At 34.4% G+C, this 22,979-nt stretch overlaps 1 protein-coding gene across 1 annotated transcript in view; it reads left to right on the forward strand.

Moving 5' to 3' along the window:
- DZIP3 (DAZ interacting zinc finger protein 3) overlaps positions 1 to 22,979 on the forward strand; it is a 126,023-nt gene that overhangs the window by 25,051 nt on the left and 77,993 nt on the right. The window contains exons 5-11 of the mRNA XM_019651165.1: positions 8,076 to 8,192; positions 10,032 to 10,112; positions 11,373 to 11,497; positions 14,291 to 14,405; positions 19,801 to 19,920; positions 21,127 to 21,228; positions 22,754 to 22,846. Of these exons, the coding sequence (XP_019506710.1) occupies positions 8,076 to 8,192; positions 10,032 to 10,112; positions 11,373 to 11,497; positions 14,291 to 14,405; positions 19,801 to 19,920; positions 21,127 to 21,228; positions 22,754 to 22,846 (753 nt within the window). The remainder of the gene's footprint in view (positions 1 to 8,075; positions 8,193 to 10,031; positions 10,113 to 11,372; positions 11,498 to 14,290; positions 14,406 to 19,800; positions 19,921 to 21,126; positions 21,229 to 22,753; positions 22,847 to 22,979) is intronic.

Consider the following 22,979-nt stretch of genomic DNA (forward strand, 5'->3'; position numbering starts at 1 on the left):
CCATTTTGAGTTTATTCTTGTATATGGTGCAAGAAGGTGGTCCAGTTACATTTTTTGTTGTTGCATATATTTGTCCAGTTTTCCCAACACCAGTTGTTGAGTAAACTTTTTTTGTATTGTATAATCTTGCCTCCTTTGTCTAGATTAGATGACATATAGGAGTGGGTTTATTTCTGGGCTCTCTATTCTGTTCCATTGATCTACTTGTCTGTTCTTATGCGAGTACTATGCTGTTTTGATTAATATACCCTTGTAGTATAGTTTGATATCAGGTAGAGTGTTACTTACAACTTTGTCCTTTTTTTTTTCAAGATTACTGTGGCTATTCAGGGACTTTTGTGGTTTCATATAAATTTTAAGATTTTTTGTTTTAGTTCTGTGAAAAACTCCATTGATATTTTGATAAGGATTGCATTGAATCTATAGATTGCTTTGGGCAGTATGGACATTTTAATGATGTTAATTGTTCCTATCCTTGAGCATGGTATAGGCTTTCATTTATTTGTATCTTCTTGAATTTCTTTCTTCAATGTCTTAAAATTGGTTCCAAGTACAGGTATTTTATTTCCTTGGTTAAATTTATTCCTAGATATCTATCTATCTATCTATCTATCTATCTATATATATGTATATATATATACACACGTATATATACAACCCCATTTACAACTGCATCAAATATATATATTTGATGCAGTTGTAAATGGGGTTGTTTTCTTAATTTCTCTTTCTGATAGTTCATTATTGGTGTATAAAATGCAACTGATTTTTGAATATTAATTTTGTATCCTACTATTTTACTAAATCCATTTATCAGTTCTAATAGATTTTTGGTTGGAATCTTTAGGGTTTTCTCTATATAGTATCATGTCAACTGCAAATAATGACAGTTTTAGTTTTTCCTTTTTAATTGGGATGCCTATTATTTATTTTTCTTGACTCAGTGCTGTAGCTAGGACTGCTAATACTATGTTGAATAAAAGTGATGAAAGTAGACATCCTTGTCTTGTTCCTGAGCTTAAGTAAAATGCCTTTTAGCTTCTCACTGTTGAATATGTTAGCTGTGAGTTTGTAATATATAGAATTTATTATGTTGAGATATGTTTCCTCTATTCCTACTTTGCTGAAAGTTTTTATAATAAATGGATGATGGATTTTATCACTTTTTCTGTACCTATTAATATAATCATGATTTTTATTTTTCATTTTGTTTACATGGTGTATCATAGTATTAATAATAATGATTTGCTGGTATTGAATCAACCTTGTATCTAGGAATAAATTCCACTTGATCATGATATATGATCTTTTTAATGTATTGCTGAATTCAGTTTGCTAATATTTTGTTGAGGATTTTTACATCTGTGTTCATCAAGGATACTGGCTTATAGTTTTCTCTTTTTGTAATGTCTTTGTTTGGTTTTGGAGTTGGAGTAATGGTGGCCTCATAGAATGAGCTTGGGAGCCTTCCCTCCTCTTGGATTTTTAGAATATCTTGAGAAAAATAGGAGTTAATTTTTCTTTGAATAATGGTATAATTAATCTGTGAAGTCATCTGATCCAGGATTTTGGTTTATTGGGGTTTTTTGATTACTGATTTGATTTCGATTCTAGTAATTGGTCTTTTTAGATTTTCTGTTTTCTTGATTCAGTCTTGGATCATTGTATGTTTCCAGGAATATCCATTTCTTCCAGATTGTCCAATTTGTTGATATACATGAGGTGTGACAATTAAGTTTGCGAACTAATCCTAGAAAAAGTGCTACATACTCATTGCTGAATATCACTATGGTCACCTTCGAAGTATTCCCCTTGGGAAGCTATGCACCGATGACAGTACCTAGTCCTCCCTTTCAAGCAGTTTTGGAATGGCCATCAGAGCTGTCATCATATTAGCCTTGATGTCCTGAATGTCATCAAAATGTCTTCCTTTCAATATTTCCTTTATCTTCGGGTAAAGAAAGAAGTCATTGGGGGCTAGATCAGCTGAGTAGGGAGGGTGTTTCAATACAGTTATTAGCTTACTGGCTAAAAACTTTCTCACAAACAGTGCTGTGTGAGCTGGTGCATTGTCGTGATGTAAGAGCCATTAATTGTTGGTGAAAAGTTCAGGTCGTCTAACTTTTTCATGCAGCCTTTTTAGCACTTTCAAATATCAAACTTGGTTAACTGTTTGTCCAGTTGGTTTAAATTCATAATAAATAATCCCTCTGATATCAAAAAAGGTTAGCAACATTGTTGCAACAAGTTCACGAACTTAATTGTCTGACGTTTGTAATTGTAGTATTTTCTGATAACCGTTTGTATTTCTGTTGTGTCAGTTGTCACTTCTCATTTATTTCTGATTTTATTTATTTGGGTTATCTTTTTCTTGATGAGTCTGGTTAAAAATTTATTGATTTTGTTTATCTTTTCAAAGAATCAACTCTTGTTTCATTGATCTTTTGTATTTTTTTAGACTATATTTTGGTACTGCTCTGATATTTATCATTTCTTTCCTTTTATTCACTTTGGGTTTTATTTGCTGTGGTTTTTTTTTCTAGTTCATTTACATGTAAGATCAGGTTGTTTATTTCTATTTCAGATTTTTCTTGCTTTTTGAGGCAGGCCTATATTGCTATGAATTTCCCTCTTAGGACAGCTTTCACTGTGTCCCATAGATTTAGGGTCATTGTGTTTTCATTTTCATTTGTCTTAAGGCATCTTTTGATTTTTTTCTTCATCTCATTGTTAACACATTCACAGTTTAGTAGCATGTTATTTAGTCTCTAGGAGTTTGTGTGTTTTCAGATTTTTGTTTTTTTTTTAAATGGAATTCTACAATAGTTCCATTGTGGTTAGAAAAGGCACTTGATATGATGTCAATATTCTTAAATTTACTGAGGCTTGATCTGTGACTTAACATGTGTTCTGTCTTTGAAAATGTCAAATATGCACTTTCTGAAAGGAATGCATATTCTATTGCTTTGGGGTGAAATGCTCTAAAAATATCAGTTAAATCCATCTGGTCTAGTATCTCATTTAATGCTGCTGCTTCCTTGTTAATTTTCTGTCTGGAAGATGTATCCATTAGTGTCAAGGAGGTGTTAAAATTCTGTACTATGATTATGTTACTGTCAATCTCACCCTTTATGTTGGTCAGTATTTGCTTTATATTTTTATGTGCTTCTGTGTTGGGTGCATAAATGTTTACAAGGGTTATAGCCTCTTCTTGGATGGATTCTTTTATTAATATGTAATGTCCTTCTTTGTCTGTTATTATAGCCATTCTTTAATGTCTGTTTGTAAGTGTTGTTTTTTTTTAATTTTCATTCACATGAAATATCTTTTTCCATCTCTTTACTTTCAGTCTATGTGTTTCCTTTGATCTAAAGTGGGTCTCTTGTATATAGCATATGTTTGGGTCTTGTTTTCTTATTCAGTCGGCTACCCTGTCTTGCTTGAAGCATTTAATCCATTTACAGATTTGGCTTGTAGGGAGGAGGGCTCCACACTGGAACAGTGGTGGCTGTCCCTCCAGCCCTCACCCTGAGGCCACACAACTCAGGCTGTTACTTTATGTCTCTGGCACCTACTGAGCCATCATCTCTTGCTGTAACCCAGGTTGAGTGCCTGTGAGTGAGTGTGTCTGTGCACAGGCTCTTTAAGAGGATACCTGAGTTTCTAGCAGCCCTTTGTCTCATCTGGATGGATGGAATCCCTGCTGATTTTCACAGCCAGATGTTGTGCAGTTTCCTCTTCCTGGCACTTATGCTCTGGGATCATGCGCCTGGTGTGGGGCTGGGACCCCTTACTTCTCAGGGGGAGGGGGAACCTCCTCAGCCAAGTGATAACTCTCAATTTTCAGCTGTCACACCTGGGTTTGGGGCCAGCCCATTTCGCATCTTCCACCCCTCCTACCAATTTTGACGTGGCTTCTTTATATTTTTAGTTATAGCACTTATGTTTAGCTAGTCTTCAGATGTTTCTCTAGGTTGAGTTCTATAATTTAGTTATAATTTTAATGTGGTCATGGGAGGAGGCAGGCACAGTGTTTCTCTATTTCACAATCTTACCCCCTCTTATCTTTTGAAAGTCACCCAGAAACAATAATAAATAGGAACCAGTAGCTTTTTATATGTAAACAATAGCCAATTAGAAGGTAAAAATGAAAGAAAAGTACTTATAATAGTAACAAAAAGGTACAATACCCAGGAAAACACCTAAGAAATATATAAGATATAAACTAGTATTTCTCAGTTTTTCCTAAGCCACCTACATGAGACTATCTGAATTGCATTCTAGTCCTGAAGAATCAAAAATCTGTGAGGGAATGTGCATTTTATAGCAAGTACCCCCACACACTGATTTTCTTCATATTAAGTTTAGAAATCAATATTCTATATTAAAACAATAAATAAAAACCTCAAAAACTCTGTTAAGGTAAGAAAAGAAGACCTTAATGAAAAGCAATACATGTGGAAAGATAAAATGTGATAAAGCTGTCAATTTTCCCAAAATTAAAATGTATAAATATCACATAATTCAATCAAAATTACAAAAGGATATTTTATTACTAAAAGCTAATTCTAAAGTTCATGTGGGAAATAAAAAAAAGAATAGCCAAGAAAATTATGAAACAGAAGTGTAGGGGAGAAAGTCTTCGAGTTTGCTCACTTAGATATTAAAACTTTCTATGGCGCTCTAATAACTAAAAGATTGTGTCACTTGCTCTTGAATCTACAGGTAAGTTTAGAAAATAGAAGAGAAATTCCAAAAGTAGACCTAAATACATACAGGACTTTTATGTATGATGACAAAAATTGATAATACGAAAGGAAAAATGGATAAATCAGCAACCCCAGTGGGAGAATTTAATATAACTCTCTGAATAACTGAGAAAACATGGACACAAAATTAGTAGCACTGTATCAAACTTGATCTAATTGACATATACATAAAAAACACTGCACCTAATGGTGGCAGAATATACATTCTTTTTAAATACACACAGAACATTTACAAAATTGACCATATGCTAGGTGACAAAGCAAGTTCCTTCAAATTTCAAAGAATGAAAACATATAGAGTATGCTCTCTATTGTACAATTAATTTAGAAATCAGTAACAGAAAGATACACTAGAAAGTCATTGTTCCTAAGTTAAAATATATACCACTAATCTAGGAACCCATGGGTGAAAGATGAAATTGCAATAGAAATTAGATAAATTTGTAAACTGAAGAAAAAAATGTACCATATTTTGCCATGTGTAATGTGTTACCATGTATAATGCATACCCACGTTTTTGGCCCAAACTTTCAGGGAAAAAAATCTTTCATTTTAATTTTTAATTCAAATTTTTCATTCGTTTACATTTCATTACTTGTTTTTTGCATTATAAAGGAGTTTTAGCATTTATTTATCACACTTGAAACTTATAAGCATAAATAAGAGAATTAAAAACGTTTATATAGATACGGAATTAGCACTACCCATGTATAATGCACATCCTTATTTTTCCCTCACAAATTTGGGCAAAAATGTGTGCATTACACATGGCAAATACGTTATACCAAAACTTGTATTATTAGGTAGAAGCTGTGCTTCAAGGAATTTATAGTTTAAAATGCATATATTTGAAAAAGAAGCAAGGCTGAATACCAGTCATCTAAATATAAAGTTCAACAGGTTAAGGAAAGAACAACAAATTAAAAACAAAGTCTAAAGAAGGAAGTAATAAACATAGATAAGACTATTGAAGTAGAGTAAAATATAAAATAGAAATCAATAAAGCCCATACTTAGTGTTTTTTTAAAAAAACCCAGAAAACAATAAAATTGATAAATGCCTGGTAAGAATGTTCAAAGAAAAAGAAAGAAGGCAAAAATAACCAAATCATGAATGAACATGAAAACATTAATAGAAATTTCAGAGACATCCAGAGGATAATAGAGAATTCTGTGTCTCGCAGTGGCTGCATAGATTGGTTTAGAACATCCTTTCTTTGAGAGGAACTAGAAAAACTGGTCAAAATCTTCCTTAATAATGCTTATTTGTGTTTTCTGGGAGGTCATTTAATTGAACTATGGATTGGGGTGATTTCAAGCTTCACTTCTATTCTACGAAGAAGGGTCTATTTAAGTTTACCCTTTGTAGCATTTAAGTGTGATTAAACAATATGGTGAATGTTTAAATAAAAAAATAAAAAATAAAAAGAATTATTGTAGTAAAAGACACATTGCCATTAATGTCCCTCAAAATATTTCCCCTCTTTTCGAACACTTATGCCATGATTCTTGCTACTTTCTGAAGCAGTTCTGGAAGTCCTCTTTCATGAGTGTCTGTAGTTGCGCTGTCGTAGCTGCCTCGATGTCCTGAATCATTTTGACTTTGGGGAAGAGCCAGAAGTCACATGGTGCCAGATATGGTGAATAAGGTGGATGAGGACACACTGTAATGTTTTTATTTGACAGAAATTGACGTACCAGAAGTGATGTGTGACACAGAGTTGTCTTGATGGAGGATGATTTATGGTACATTTTAAAACACACTTTCTCTCAGCCATGGCTCACACCTGACTGACTGCATCGGACAAGTTGAAACTTGTCATACGTTGTGACTAAGGTTTGATACACTGCTTCCTGTGTTGAAGATCCCTGCCTTTCTGTTTGATGGCACTCAGCAGCAGCATTCATCATATTTTTTTATCACAATGGAAAGGCTCCGTGTCACACATCGTTTCTGGTACGGCAATTTCTGTGAAATAAAAACATTATAGTGTGTCCTCATCCACCTTATTCACCGGATCTGGCACCGTGCTACTTCTGGCTCTTCCCCAAAGTCAAAATGACCATGAAAGGTAAATGTTTTTAATTGATTCAGGACATAGAGGCAGCTGCGACAGAGCAACTAAAGACACTCATGAAAGAGGACTTCCAGAACTGCTTCAGAAAGTGGCAAGAATGATGGAGTAAGTGTTCAAAGCAAGAGGGAGTATTTTGAGGGGGGAATAATAATAATGTGTCTTTTACTGTATTTTTTTAATTTTAATTTAAACATTCACCATATGTTTTGATTATACCTCATATACTGTCAGTGCCCTGCTAATACCCTTTGGCCTCTATAGTTTCAGTATCAATTTTCAGTTTTTCATATGTACATCTCTATGCCTCAGGCCATTTTTTTTTTTCTGGCACTGCAGAGGGCTGTACTTCTTATGGAAGTTCAGAAGTCCCAAGGAATTAATACTTCATCCTCACCCCAGAAAACACTCAATATGAGTATGGAATTCAGGTGATAGTTATAAGCTGGAAATATAAATTTGAAAATTTTCAGTGTGTAGGCACTGTTTAAAAACATGACAGTGGATTACTTTATCTAGGAAATGGTGTGCTGATGGAGAAGAGGTTCATTAAATTGAGTGCTAGGGAGTGCTGAAATAAAGCGTCTAGTAAGCTGGGAAAAAAACAGGAAAGTATTATATACTAGAAACCAAGTTAAGGAGGTGTAGATTAAACTTTCCACACAGATAATACATCATTAAACAGATAATGTAATTTAAGTCAAGCACTTGTGGGCACAAGGCATTGGGGAATGGACACAAATATAAGACATAGTCCTTTCATTTCATCTATGTAAATAACACACTATGGTACATAATAAATCATATATTAGCTTGGTTCCAATCAGATTGTAGCATAGATAGCTTCCCCTGGTGTTAGTATCAAAGCCAGCATACCTGCTTACCACAGATTCAGAGCTAGAAGGAAGACTTTAATTTTGTTAGAGAATAGAAAATATGGGAATGAAGTGGGGTTACCACTTTCCTTTGAAGTAGGACATCCTCTGAGTGGACATTGCCAAACCTGCCTCAGGCATAGGAATGCTTTTTAGTGTTTTGAGGAAATAGTTACAAAGTTTTGTCAGATTACTTAAAAACAAACAAATATGAGAACAGTTGTATCTGGGTGATGTGGATTTTTAAAAAAACGTGTATCTCTATTCTCCAAGTTTTCTACAGTGAACATGTATAATAAAAATATGTAGATATTTGTTCTAATTTAAGGACATTTTCAACTGAATAATTTTCTGTAGAGAGAAGTTGCAGCGAACAGCCAGAATGGGGAGGAAATTGTTCCTGTTTTGACTTTACGTTTCTTGATAACACAACTGGAAGCAGCACTTAGAAACATTCAAGCTACTAATTATACTGTAAGTGTTTTCTTTTTGAAAGTTTGAAATAATGGACTTGAACAACAATTTTTCAGTGAGAGAACAGCTAATGATGCATGCTTACTTTCATGTGTAGGCTAATTTGTATTTTCGTTTTACCTCTAGAGAAAGGTACACATAAATTGATTTCCTTCATTTGTCTTGGACTTTCTTATGGTTGCATCTCTTTAATGAGCCTATTCTAGTCCCCGTTCCCTACCATAAAATTATTCATCTTAACTAAAGAGAAACTTGAGCTAATAAAAACGGGCTTTCCCAATTAGAAATGGAGAGTCATGAACTTCAAAAACTACTTCCTTTCCCCCTAATTATTAATCAGCTTTTCTTTCTCTTGATATTTCTATATTTGTAAAAATTGGTACTGCTATTATCTGTTATTGAGTAATCATGCAAGATAAAATTGACAAGATGTAATTACACATTCAAGATCAAATGATACTTTAAAAATAAATAGAAAAATCTGAGAAAAAATAAAGCTTGCATCAAAAATTAGAACCAAAAGTATAAAAGAGTGAAAGGAAAAATCAGTTCTTTGAATAATTTGTATCAGTAAACTAAGTTTTGCACCCCCATAGATGATTGATTAAATGGTTATCTTTAAGAAAGGATGACCTAGTCACTAAACAGGGTAGCATAAGACAGTAAATCCCATATTATAATGCTTACAAGCAGGTGGAAAAATAACCCTTATATTTAGGACTCTCAGGGCCAGGGTTCTAAGAGGTAGTATACACCGCCCTGAAGGAGTTCTAGATGGAATCAAAAGAGGGGCAACCAAAATGCGGCAACGTCTGTATGTGTATGATGTTTCTGCCCAGGGCAGCCTATAAGAGACTCAGTGCCCGAGGCTTTTATTGTGGGTTGGTCATGAAGGCACCCTCTGCCTAGCATGTATCAAAATTTCAGATGTCCAAATGAAAATCCCAGGTGTTCAGCATAAATCACAAGGTTTACACAAACAATTTAGGCACAGTGAACCACTCTTGTCAGTCAGAGAACAGGGGAAACACTCCTGAAATCCAGGTTCACAGATAACCAGTAGAGGGGTCAGTCTTGCAAGCAGGTCTTTCTAAGGGTAACAGTCTCAGGCCAGCTATGCTAACTCTTTTACGCACAGGTATGTATAATTCTATGGCATTTTATTACAAGTGTTTGTGTAAGCACCACTGCAATCAAGATAAAAGAACTCTCCCATCACCACAAAAATCTCTCTTATGATACCCCTTTGTAATCACAAGCACCCCTTTTCCTCCTCACTCTCTCTAATTCCTAATCATTTCTCCATCTCTATAATTTGGCATAGACCATTTTTAAAGGAAGGAAGTATTCACGTTTTATTTTTTCATTGAAGAAGTGATAAGCTTTACGTTGATACTGTTATAACAAAACCCACACATGGACAATAAAAGACTTTGATTTAAGAGATCATTGTATTTTTTAAGCTGGATGGTAGATACTTGGGTTGTTCATTATGTTATTACCTGAAGTTTTTTGATACCTGAAATATTATGAAATGAGAGACAGAGAGAGAATTTTTTGAAAGGTTTAATATAACAAATATTGGTGACATTTGCTTTTATTTTCTTTACTCAAACTCTAATGTTTTATTTCAGGATTATTGACTATCCTCTTTTTCTGGGTTATATTATCAAATACATGTAAATGCATTCTCTATAGTTATTATTCAGTGATTGATAATATGATAATTTTTACTATTTTTAATAATTATTAAACAGGCCTAGGATATTTAACTAAGCTTTGCTAAGCTGAAAAGTAGCTTATCTAAATAACCAATTAAAATACATTTTATCTTTTTAGGCACATCAGATTAATATCGGTTATTATTTGACATTACTATTTTTGTACGGTGTAGCACTCACTGAAAGAGGAAAGAAAGAGGTATGTAGCATGTGTTATTTGTCCATTATAAATCTTTTCATATATACTGACCTCATTTTAACAAATTAAAATGTTGATTTTTGAAATTCTCTAAAAATTGAAACCATTAGTCACATATTTATATATAGGGTAATTTCTAATATAGAGTATAATATAATACAGAATATTTTACCAGAGACTATATTGTGAAACTAAAATTATTGATAGGGTAAATATAATTTTAGCTTATAACATTTCTTATTTTATTTATCTTTTAAATGCTTGCCATTTATGTAAAACAGAAAATTGTTTAGCTTATACAATACATTTTAACCCATTTTCTAGTGTAGCTTAATCTTTCTGGTCTTAATCTTATCCCTTTTGTAAAATATGAGTTTTCCCTTAAAGCCTTTGTTGAGTAAATTGAAGTGCAAAAAGTAAAAATCTGGGAGTTAACTAGGTGGTTTCTAAGAGTCCTTTTGAATTTAACATTCTCCTTTTAAATGATTTTTCTTTTTTTTTTTTCGCCGCCTTGATATTTCTTTTACTTTTTTATCTTCTGAAATCTATACTGTCTACTTGGTTTTATGAAGTAAATATATAAATATGTCTTGTTTATTAGGTGAAGTAGAATGTGTAAGAACCAAACTGAAAACATTTTCATTTTAAATAATTTCACGTAATGCTGTTTATTTTTTAGTGTAATGTGGTACAGAATATTTTTAAACAAGCCTGTGCAACTTTTCCCCCCCACCGGGGAGACCAAGCTAAGCCTGTTTTACTAATGATAACTAAAGTATTTATTAGACGTGATCTTTACTTCCAGATCTATGTTGCTTATGATCAGATGATGCTTCCCTCAAAGAGATTATGTTGTGCAGTCAAGAAATCACTTATTTCCTATTTGAAAAATTAGGAAGATTTGTGCTCCAATTAGAAAGAAAAATTAGGAAGAATTATAAAGACATGCTCCTGTAGTCATCAGAAAAGCCCTTATTTTGGCTAATAATATTTGTTAGTTTTAGAAATAACAATTGTTTTAATTCACTTTGAAACATGAGTCAAAGAATATCTTAAGTTCTTTTGTAAATAAATATTTTAAGCACTGAGTACATTATTTATGTGCTCACACACAGAGGTGCTAGGATTAGAGATGTGAATAAATGACCAAATGACTGGCTCATTATCAAAGTTTCCCCAAGTTCTCTAGTTTGGAACATAATTATAAAAGAAAAATAAATGCCTTTTACATCAGCCAAACCTAGTTTTATGTTACTACAGGATTATACAGAAGCTGAGAATAAATTTCTGGTGATGAAAATGGTGATCCAAGAAAATGAAATTTGTGAAAACTTTATGTCTTTAGTTTATTTTGGACGTGGTTTGCTTCGATGTGCTCAGAAGAGGTAAGGATTTTAATTAATGGGTAGATCTTGCCTGTCCACTTTCTACATTGTGAAATGGGAACGAAGTTTCCACAGTATACCAGGGATAATGACACTTGTGGTAGACTGAATTTTTTCTTCTTCACCTATTTTTATAGATAATACTTTCTTTAATGTACTTGAGAACATTAAGCATCAGACTTAACAGGCCGTGATAGTCAGAAGCAGTATGGTGTAGACATAGAAACATAGGCTTTGGCACCTGACAGAAATGGGTTCAAACACATTTTCTACCATGTAACTAATCTATGAGCCAAGGAAACTTAATGTTGCTAAGCTTAATCTCTTTTTTTTTTTGTTATTTGTAAAATGGAACTGATGATAGTGCCCACCTCATAAGCATGTTGCAGGTTATTAACACAGTGCCCAGGACACAAAAATGCTATTCTTAATAAATAAATGATGGTTGTAGTTATTAATATTATTGCCACCACTTGGAATAGGTGTTTAAAGTATAAATGAACTTATAAAGCATCAAGAGTCCAAATGCTGAGTTTTGGAAGTGTTGGGTATTATATATTTAGTGAAATTGTACAGGGAACCTATATAGACTAGCTATGTGTTCACTCCCTAAATGGAGATCCTTTGTCATTTGTAACATTCATTCATTTTATTTGCTCAGCATTTATCATATTCTAGAGACTGTGCTAGATTTGGGGACACAACTGTGTACAAAATAGACGGCCCCTGTTCTCTTGTAACTGGCAGTATTATAGACCTTAATCAAATAATCAGTTATACAAAATTATCAATTATGAAATGTGATAAAGAGTTATGAAGGAAAATGCAATGAATAATAAATGTCTTTATTGGAGCCTCAGCCTGGTTTGGGAATGAGAAGTCTTCCTAAGGACATAATGTTTGGCTGAGTTCTGAAGGATGAATTAGGCAAAGTTTACTTGTGGAAATGTTTATGAGGATTACTGCATGGCCCAACCATTGGATCCCTAAAAACATCACTATGTGATAGTTACCTGATGCTTTGGTTTACCTTCTATCTTTTGTCATGCTTGTTCTTTACTAGGGTATCTAGAAGACGTCTCACTCCTTTTTCACTAGCGTGATGTCATCAGTATAATGGGTCAGTGTGATGTTTTGCAGAATATCAGGATGATCAAAATCCCTTTAGTCTATATTGCGGAGAGAATTTACATATCTCTGAGATAACATAAAGAATGTGCCCTGCTGCATATCTCCCCTCAGATATGTGAACTACTTTTTATTGTCTTTACTCATGGGCATTGTAGAGAAGCCATTTTCCAGATCATTGATACTAGAAAGCTCAATCATATGGCATTGTTTACTTTCATCCCTGACCTAAAGACAACAACCACCACTGAGCTGCTAAAAAGCATCGATGCCTTTCTCACTCTGTTTCTTATTGCATTAATGGATAGGTCTTTCCAGGGAACATTGTCTAGCATTGGGTTCTGTAGTCTTATATATACTAAGTCCTTTCTAACATCCTTACCTCCCTGAGCTTCCTTTTAATACTCTGCCAAGAAATTTCTACCTCAGTTACTAAAGGCCATTGCTGTATCCAAGCTTCAAAAACCTTCTTAGCAGCATGTTAGCACTGGCTTCAGGTATCCTTGCTAGGAAATTAAATCTTGAATTATGGAAGAGTTGTCCCCTGTCAGTATACATTTCTCTACCCAGCTGTATATTTGTCCACTGGCTCAGCAATCTTAAGATCCACTCCTATACGTGTTCCTGCCAGTACATACTAGTCAAGTTCTGTAATTCTTATGGTGAATAAGCTTTTTTCTTCCTGGGCAGGGGCTCTGTGTTCCATTTGGGCTTTGCTTTTACCTGACCCTAGATATGTTGGTCTGTAGGCAAGGAGTGGAAAGGGGAGTATCTTGAGAAAGAAGGGTGTCACCTTTTGACACAGGCACCTCAGGATGATAGTTTTCCATGGTCCCTAAGTAAGGGGGGTCTGCCCTCCTTTAGCAAGGAAGAGGTCTTTGCCAGCCAGAGGGTTCAGGGAAATGTGGGGATTCATTGTTTCTAAGCATAATTACCTAAATGTCCCCATTCTAGATCTCAGAGTCTACTTGTTTCTTACAGAGTCCTGATTTTCACATAATGGTCCTATTGAGCCTGTGCTTTTGGTCTTTGCTGTCGTTCTACTCTTACGATTAAATACTGGGCCTCATTTTCAGCATAGTTTGTCCTTATGCTTAGAGTTGGGGAGGATTCTTTATATGTTACCATAAAGGTCTTTTAGCTTTCATGGAGTATCCTGAGCTGATAGTAGTAGTTCTGTCCAGGCCATGCATTTGGTCTCTTTTACTGTTGGTTGCACCTGGTGATTAAATCTGGGCCTGGTTTTTTAACATAGATTACCTTTATGGCTACAGAAGACGAGGGTCTCTTTAAATGCTGCCATAGAGGCCTCTGTCTTTCACAGTGTGTCCTGAGTCAATAGTTGGCTGACCTGTGCCTGTCATTCTCTTTCTTCAAGGCTTCCAAGACAGTAAACAAAAGCCAAACAACTCTACAGTCCCTTTAATTACCATGGCCCCCATATTGTTCAAGCTTGAGCTACTACATAATCTAGTGTCTCCCCTTCCACCTGTATTCCATCCCAACCTACCACAGGTGAGAGTCCTAGTATTTGTATTTCTATAGCATGCCAGAGGTTATCGCCACTCTACTTGTCACAAAAAAATGGGTTACTTGTTACCATATTTGTAAACTATCTAGTTACAGAGTCACGTTCAAACTAACCTTATTTAAAATGCCTTGCAGATATAATGGAGGACTGCTAGAATTTCATAAAAGCATACAAGAAATAGGAGACACAAATGATCATTGGTTTGACATAGATCCTACAGAAGATGAAGATTTACCTACAACTTTTAAAGTAAGAAATTATTTAAGAGTAACATTTTATCGTGACTAATCAGAATCATCTTTGATATAGTGCAGTTTATGTTAACTGTCATATTTTATAGCAAGTACATTCTTTAATTGGAAATTAGTGTTTTAAATAAGAAACAACCTTGATTCCATTACCTAATACAGAATAGAAGTATGGTTCAACAAGTAGAGGGGTGTGAAGTGATTGTGTAGGCATTTCCAAATAACAAGATTACTAGTCCAGTATTTCACATGGGTAGAGCTAAATGTAATAGTTAACTTCTTTTTTTCCAATTATATTAACCATTATTTTGTTGTTGATTTAAATTTTAAAAGTACTAAATGCTTATTACTTCATAAAACTTAAAAAATATAAAAATGCCCTAAGATAAAATTAAAATTTGTCCATATCATTGTTAGTATTTTTATTTATGTCTTTCCAGACACACACCCTGCTATTGACACTTAGTTTACCCTAAACATTCCAGTTTTTCACTGTTATGTAAAGTGATCTTTGTATATTTCTCACATCATTCCCTTAGGATACAGTTCTAAAGGTGGAGTTGTAAAGCAAGTATTCATACACTTGCAAAGTTGTTGACATATATCTCCATATTTCCTCTCAGAAAGTTTGTGCCAGTTTAGATTCTTAAGACAGTATGAGTGTTTCCATTTTTTCACACCTTCTGGGTATTCTTTACATTTTGGTTAATTTTTACCCATTTGCTAAGTCATAGTGGTCACTTTTTAATTTGTTTAATATGAAAATTAGCTACTCTAGGGTTTTCTTGGTTAGTGTTTGAATGACATATCTCTTTCCAAACTTTTACTTTAAACCTTTCTAGATAGATCCTTATACTTTAGCTGTCTTTAAGGCCAAATACATTCTTCAAAACAAAGAGATATTTCATAAAAATACAAAAATCATTTTTCAAGGAAGCTATAGCAACTCAAAATTTGTATATACCTAATAATATAGGTTCAAAATAGATAGGACAAAACCTGATGGAACTGAAAGGAGAAATAGAAAACTTCCAGTCACAGTAGGTTATTTTAATATGCCTATCTCAGTAATCAATAAAATAAACAGACAATTTTTGGCATTTTTCAGGATAACCATATGACTTTAACTTTGACTTAATAAAGTAATAATTTTATGTATATATTTTTAAATATTGAATATCTGTGTTTACTTAAAGCAGTCCTTACTCTGTCTTGGTTGTTTTTCTCTTTTTCCTCCTTTTATTTTTCTTCATTATCCAAACTTCTTTTTTAGTGAAATTATATTTCATGCAAAGTAATACATGTATGCAGTTTGTCAAATAATATTAAAAGGCTTACAAATTAACAATGTGTATTCCATCATCTCTAATTATAGTTCCTAAGTAGAGGCAACTTTTCCCTACTCTGTAGGAATTTTTCTTTGATATTTACCTATATTTTTGTAAAAGATATACTGCTATTTTAAAAATCTCACCATTTTAGATACTGTCTTCGGACGTCCCACTGTGGAAGACGAGGGTTTAGTAGCTCTCTTACACATTCCCTTCACACACCCGTTTCCCTTCCCCTGTCCTACGAATAGCTGTATGTTTTTATTGGCCATGGGGTTTCCTGTTATTTTTGGGAACATCTTTCACCTCTTTCCTGTGTAGAATCCTGTGTTTCTTGGATCTCAGGTTTTCCTCTTTCTAGCTTTACTTCCTTGTTTTAGTGGTATAACTCATCCAGCAGCTTCCTAGAAAAGGGTGCTTGCTTGGAGGTAAATTTTTTGAGATGTTTCAAATCTCAAATTAATTTATCCTTTTGATACTTGTTTATATCTTGCCTGGGCATAGAATTGTAGCTTGAAAATCATTTCCCCTCCTTTTTAAAAGTGTGTTTCTATTGTCTTCTAGCTTCTAGTTATACTTCTGAGAAATCTAGTGTCATTCTGATTCTCAGTCTTTTGCTTTTAACCTGTTTTATTTTATTTTATTTTTTTCTGGGAGTTTTTAGGATAGTCTGTGCATCCCTGGTATTCTGGACTTATGGTTTTTCGGTTCTGGGACATTTTCTTTATTTGTGTAATGATTTCATTTTCTCTTTTCTATCTAAAATGTTTATTAATCAGATGGTTGACATCATGGACTGAATCTCTGATTTTATTTTATTTTTTCTCTTTTAAAAAAATTTTTTGTCTTTTTGTTCTGCTTTCTAGGAGATTTTCTCATCTTTCTGCATAGGGCTGATATTCAGCCAGTACGCACTTGTGCTATTATAATGTTAAAATGTTTCTATATCGTTTCTAAAATAGTTGCTTCCACGAGTAGTTTCTTGAGTACCCAGCCACCATTCCAGGTGCCCTGGACTGTCAGCCAGCCTTCTTCACACCATATGTCTCTAAAATCCAATAAATAAAGGTTTGATGTCTGATAGAGCAAAATTCTTCTATGATCCTACTTTGGCTCTAGGCCAGTATGTTCTCAATCTGTTATGATTGGTACCTGTGCCTGTCAGTCCCCAAAAGCCTTATTTCCCAGACATTGTGATTAGCTTTTTTTAGAGAGCCTAGAGCAGCGGTTCTCAACCTTTCACAGGGGTCGCCTAAGATCATCGGAAAACACGTATTTTCGATGGTCTTAGGAACCGAGACACCGCTCCTCTATCCGTCTCCAGGCCCACATGCAGATACACCCACATACGAGTACCCGGCGACCCCTATGAAAGGGTCGTTCGACCGCCAAAGGAGTCGCGCCCCACAGGTTGAGAACTGCTGGCCTAGAGGGTTTTCTCCTATATGCCTTTATTCGACACTGAGGAATTCCAGGTGAATATCACCAGAGCCTTGCTCTGCCCAAAATGCTTCTATCTTCATGTGTCTCCTTAAATGAACTCACCCTGATAGGGGAAGATAGTACAGTACCCCTAGAGATGCTGGCACCCTAGTAGAGCAATGTCCTTTTATATGGTTATTATTTTTAACATTACCCTTGTTCCTATCTTTCTTTTGAATTTTTAATTTTAATGGTTATTTTAGCTATTATCTACCAAGAGTTTTTTTGTTGTTGTTATGAATGTTCCTTTATTTTTTAAAATAACATCCTTTCTTTTCTCAAGAATAGATAGTATATTAGAGGTAAATGTTAGCCAGATCACGGAAGGCCTTATAAGCCACATAAGGGACTTAGGTTCAATCTTAGGTTAATGTGTAATCCCTGAAGACTTTTAAACAATGGGATATATAATCAAATTATAATAAATTTATGAATTATAGAATTTAGGACTTTGAGTAGTTTCTGTATTTAGGATAAGGAAGGAGTTAAGAAAGTTAAAAAACTAATAAAATAGTTACCAATTGGAGTTAGTGTTCTAAAGAAAAACAAGGGGCTAGGACAGAGAAAATAGAGAACACACATAGACTCATTCATAAACCTACATATATCATTATATATCTGTTTGTGTATATGCATAAATGTGTGTGTCATGGTTTGGAAGATCCTCTCTGGGAGGTGATATTTAAGCTGGAATCAGAAGGTTGAGAATGGAACTAGCTCTTAAAGAGTAGGAGGAAGAGTACTCTAGGTAAGTGGAATAGAGTATGAAAAGGCCCTTTTAGGCCTTGAAGAGCAAGTTTGAGGAATTAAAAAAATAAAACTGTGAATTTTATAGTAAGTGAGGCTAGAGATGAATTTGAAGAGATGAACCAGAGATGGGTAGATATAGTAGGTTCAAGTACTTCCTGATTTATTGCGTGTAAAGAATGATAGAATCCATTATACAATGGATGACTTCAAGATTTTTGGCTTAAAGCTGACTAGATAGCGGTAGATGAGATTGATATAAGTCCCATGAGGGCTAAGTATTAGCCTGTTAAGCTCACTGCTGTATCCTTCATATCCCTTAAGATTTATAACACCCTGGCCCACAGTCATTCAGTAAATATTTGTTTAATGCATGCCAAAGATTGGGGGCAAGAGATAGGAACAAGCAACAAGGAACAGGTTTGGTGGGAGAATCAACAGATGAGTATTGAACTGTTAATTTTGAGATCTGTGAAACTGCAGTAGTTAAATACACACTACGAGTCCTAGTCTTTTGTTTTTGGCATCTCCACTTGGCTGTTGGCTATCCTGACAGGATATACTACCTTCATGCTGATAGGTCCTTGAATGCTTACTTCTCCTTTCATTATTACCTTGATATTTGCTCAATTTCAATTCTGAGTGCCACTGAAATCATGTTATGAATGGTGACTAGATTCATGAAATAGTCTATAGAAGTTTATCTATCATGTCATATACCTTCAGTACGTTAGAAATAATACTATTTGAAATTTTATAAAACTACCTATCTAAGGGATAAGTATTAAGAACCTGGTCAGAGCACCTATTTGACTTAGACTTGATAATGTGTTTCACCAGCATTTAATCAGCATTTTAAAATTCAGGAAATTGCATTCCAACTTGTCACTCAACATTGGAAACCTATTTCTTTACCTACTTCTTCTCATTATGACAATAAGTGACATATTGCACCACTGCAGTAGTTCCAACTGCCAACATGAGGTCTTGGGGGCCATTTCTAGCAAAGACTCTGTTGGGCTTCTAGTGATTTCTTGCCTCTCTATATATACAACAGATATCAAAGCAAGTAATTCTTGATAGGAACATGCCAGGTGCTATGCTTTAAGTTAGGATGGTGACTTTTCCCCTTTCTCCATGTTTATATTCAATAAGAAATCCAGTATTTCTATTTTAGGGCCTTCCTATATATTGTTTACTTTTTTTTTTTTTAAAATTTTTTTATTGGGGAATTGGGGGGATGGGAACAGTGCTGGGGAATTGCGGGAAGGGGAACAGACAAGTTGCTGTCGTTTTGTTCTTCAGTCTAGTTGTGGAGGACGTTGCTTCACTGGCTCAAGTTGGTACCATCATTGTGCTCTTCCCGGGCGAGGCAGATCAGTCGCCGGCTTCTGGATGGCCGCTCACTGTGGCTGCTGGCCGCTCACGCTGGCTGCTGTCTACACACGGTAGCCCATGGCAACCCACTGCCACAGGGGCTGCAGCCTACGCCGTCGCCGGCAACTCATAGCAGCCCAGCTCCAGGTTCAGCATCTTTGCTGTGGAGGGCAGTGTCACTGTCCCTCATATGTGGGATCTGAACCGGGGCCCTCAGGCATCCCAAGCCAGCTCTTAACCATCTCACCACTCAGCCGGCCCTATATTGTTTACTTTGAATGAGGGAAATACATTTTATTACTATTTTATACATACAATGCCTTCAAAAAGTAGTATGAAATGATGTATTACTTAAATTACTTAAAATTATGTAAGATAAAATATTGGAAGTGTTGCAGTCTTATTACTGATTGCTGAGATTACTAATTCCTGAGATTTATTTTTATTTTTGAAATCTAGGATCTTCTTAATAATTTTATCAAGACAACTGAAAGTAATATAATGAAGCAGACCATTTGCAGTTATCTAGATTGTGAGCGATCTTGTGAAGCTGACATTTTAAAGAACACCAATTATAAGGTACTACAATTATCAATTAACTGAGTATTTTCTAAAATGTAATTATAAAATTAAACTTAGATAAAAATCATTATTGTCATGCATCAAAATAGTGTTTAAAAAAAGCACTTAGTTTAATTATAGTTCAGAAATTGTTTGAGTATCTCTGAGAACTTAGAATAATAGTGAGCTGGAATTACTTATATTCTGTGAGTCAATAAAAGATTGAATTTGTTTTGCTAAGGTTTTTGTAATAGTCATATGTCTCTGAAGTTATACTTCATATCCCTGCCATCATACAATGGAAATTATCTAAAATATTCTTTGTAGTTAGGAAAGTTATTTTATATTTATTTATTTAAAATGCATTTTACTAAGGGAAAAAGTTGTCATTCCTCAAGAATTATGTTACTAAGTTAGTAATCATTATCTCTTCTATGGGCCTGGGGGAGAAAAAGAAAACATAGCTAGCCTTGAGTTGAAGAAATTCCACAGAATACTTCAAGTCTGGTTTTCACTGGATCTATCAGAAGAAGACTGTAGGGAATCACAAAATAGGATGATATGTGACTATCAGCGCAAATCTGACATCACCTCTATAAAATAATGGAAATCTCAGTTGAAAGGCATGGACATCCTGGAACAAAGCATGTAGCATATGGGGGAGGGAGAGGGCTGCCTGGAAAACACCCTTCTGTGGGAATGACGGCAGGGAAGGTTTTTATGTGCTTTCTTGTTTTTGTAAAAAGGAAAAGAAAACTCAGAGGGACTGAAAGAATACATTTTATATCTGGATTACAAATAAAAATGGCTATTACAATGGGAAAATAAAAAAGAAAGATGTGATATGTACAGCAAATGGGGTAGGTAGGGAGGAGGAGAAAGCCAAGATATATTCATTAGGGTAAATCAGAAATTGGGAGGTGGGCCTGGTGAAGTTCAGTCTTGGTTTGGGTGACATGGTGATGATGGTTATGCTTTCCCAGGGAGGGATGACGGTTCCAATCACATGGACAGTATGTAGCAGCAGGAATCCTAGCCACAAAATTTAGATTTTTGTCATCTAAGCAGTCTACCTATTAAAAGGAAACAGAGCTGTAGTTCCCAGGGAGGGCACACTGGGAAGGACAAGAAGCTTGTAAAGTTAAAAGTGGTTTAAGGTAGTATTTTCTCTATTGACGGAATTCCTATTTCTATGTCAACAGCTTACTTTGCACTCTTTTCCAGGGATTTTTTCAGTTAATGTGCTGTAAAAGCTGCTGTGTTTATTTCCACAAAATTTGTTGGAAAAAGTTCAAGAATTTAAAATATCCGGGTGAACATGATCAGGTATTTTATTTGTTTTACCTTCAAAACTTTACTACAGCATTTCTTTCTCTACCCTTTTCCCTTTTTTCCTCTTTCCCCTTCATTTCATCTGTTCACACCCTTCCTCCTCTATTTTTCTCCCTTTATTTTTCTTTCCCTATTCTTTGATCTTTACCCTCAATATTCTTGTTCATCACCACCAGTTATTAAACAGATCTGTGTAGGGGATACTCCACTGGTTGCTTTGCTTAGTGATTTCTATCAACGTGTTCCTTTCCCTATAGAAGTTTATAATCTTAAGACTAGAAATAGTGGCCTTCATTTCAAATGCGTAAAAGAAGCTGCAAAACTGTTATTCTCTGGGAGCATTTGAGAACTTGCTTCCCAGCATATGTTGTCAGTGTGGCTCGAATAAACTCATAAATTTTTTTTAAAAAGAATAGAATTATTGTTGCATATATTCATACTAAGATTAGAATTGCTAATTAAACAAATAGTAATGACAATCATACAATTTTAAGGATAGTTTCTATTTTAAGGGTAGAGAACAATGGCAAATTTTATAGTCTTCAAAAATCTATTTGTAATTACTTATATTTTCCTAATGTCATACTACTAAACTGAATTCTTTGCCACTAAAATTAAAGTAAAAATCCAAAGCCCAATTCTATATTAATTACTCTTTAGTAAGCTAGTGACCATAAGTTGGGCCTAGAGTGCTTGGTTTTAGAGTATTTACATTGTGCAAACAGGAAACCCTAATAAAGCTATTGTGGTGTAGTCGATCGAGCATTGGATATGGAGTTGGGAAATCTGGGTTCAAGTCCAGATTAAACCACTTACTAGTTTTTTTACATTAGGCTGGTAATTTAACTTCTCTGAGACTTATTTTTCTAAATGAGGATAGTAATACCTTCTTCATAAGGTTGTTATGAAGATTAACAGATAAAACAGATGAATTTGCATTGTTTTATATTGTGAAAATCATTGTATAAAGATTATTCATTTGTTTAAGCAGTGTGTACTTTTTACTTTTTTTGACTGTAATCAATATTGCTCAACTTTAGAAAGAGAAGTAAAAGAAAACTAAGTAACTTAAGAAGAAATAAGGTCATAAACAGAGAAAGGACTTAACATTTTTATTCGTTCCTTTTCCCTGGAATCCTCATGTGTCTGACAGAAATTCAGTATTCCTTTTTATGCTTAGTTAAGTAGAACATTTTACTTGAAGTTTCTTTCCCCATGGACAACGGCCACATGTTAGGCTGTAATATAACTGCATGCAAATTTTGAAGTAGAAATGAGGAGAAAGAAAAGTGTGATCATGCAATTTAAATAGGAAATTTATTGATGCATGAGATGGACTACCCTTGAACAGCTAACTCTCAAGTGTTTATTTACATCTTTTATTTTACCATCTAGTAATGTCTCCTTCTACCTTTATTTAAGTATAGTCAGATTTGCACATCAGTATCTTTTTTTTTTCAATTTTTTGTTTGTATTATTTTTTCTTATGATAATTTGTTTTTTTCTATTGATAACTTAGAGTTTTAGTGGAAAAAAATGTTTGAAGGAAGGATGTACAGGTGACATGGTAAGGATGCTACAATGTGATGTACCTGGAATTGTTAAAATCTTGGTGAGTATCTTTTTCTTATTTTTCTTGCTTTCTTTTACTGGAATGGTATTTTCCACTTCAAACACATTTGGGAATCATAATAATAGTATTCTAGCTAATTCTCCTTGATGGTGACTAAATTCTCTGACCTGTC

Source organism: Hipposideros armiger, unplaced genomic scaffold (assembly GCF_001890085.2).
Source record: "Hipposideros armiger isolate ML-2016 unplaced genomic scaffold, ASM189008v1 scaffold_154, whole genome shotgun sequence".
NCBI classification, from domain to species: domain Eukaryota; kingdom Metazoa; phylum Chordata; class Mammalia; order Chiroptera; family Hipposideridae; genus Hipposideros; species Hipposideros armiger.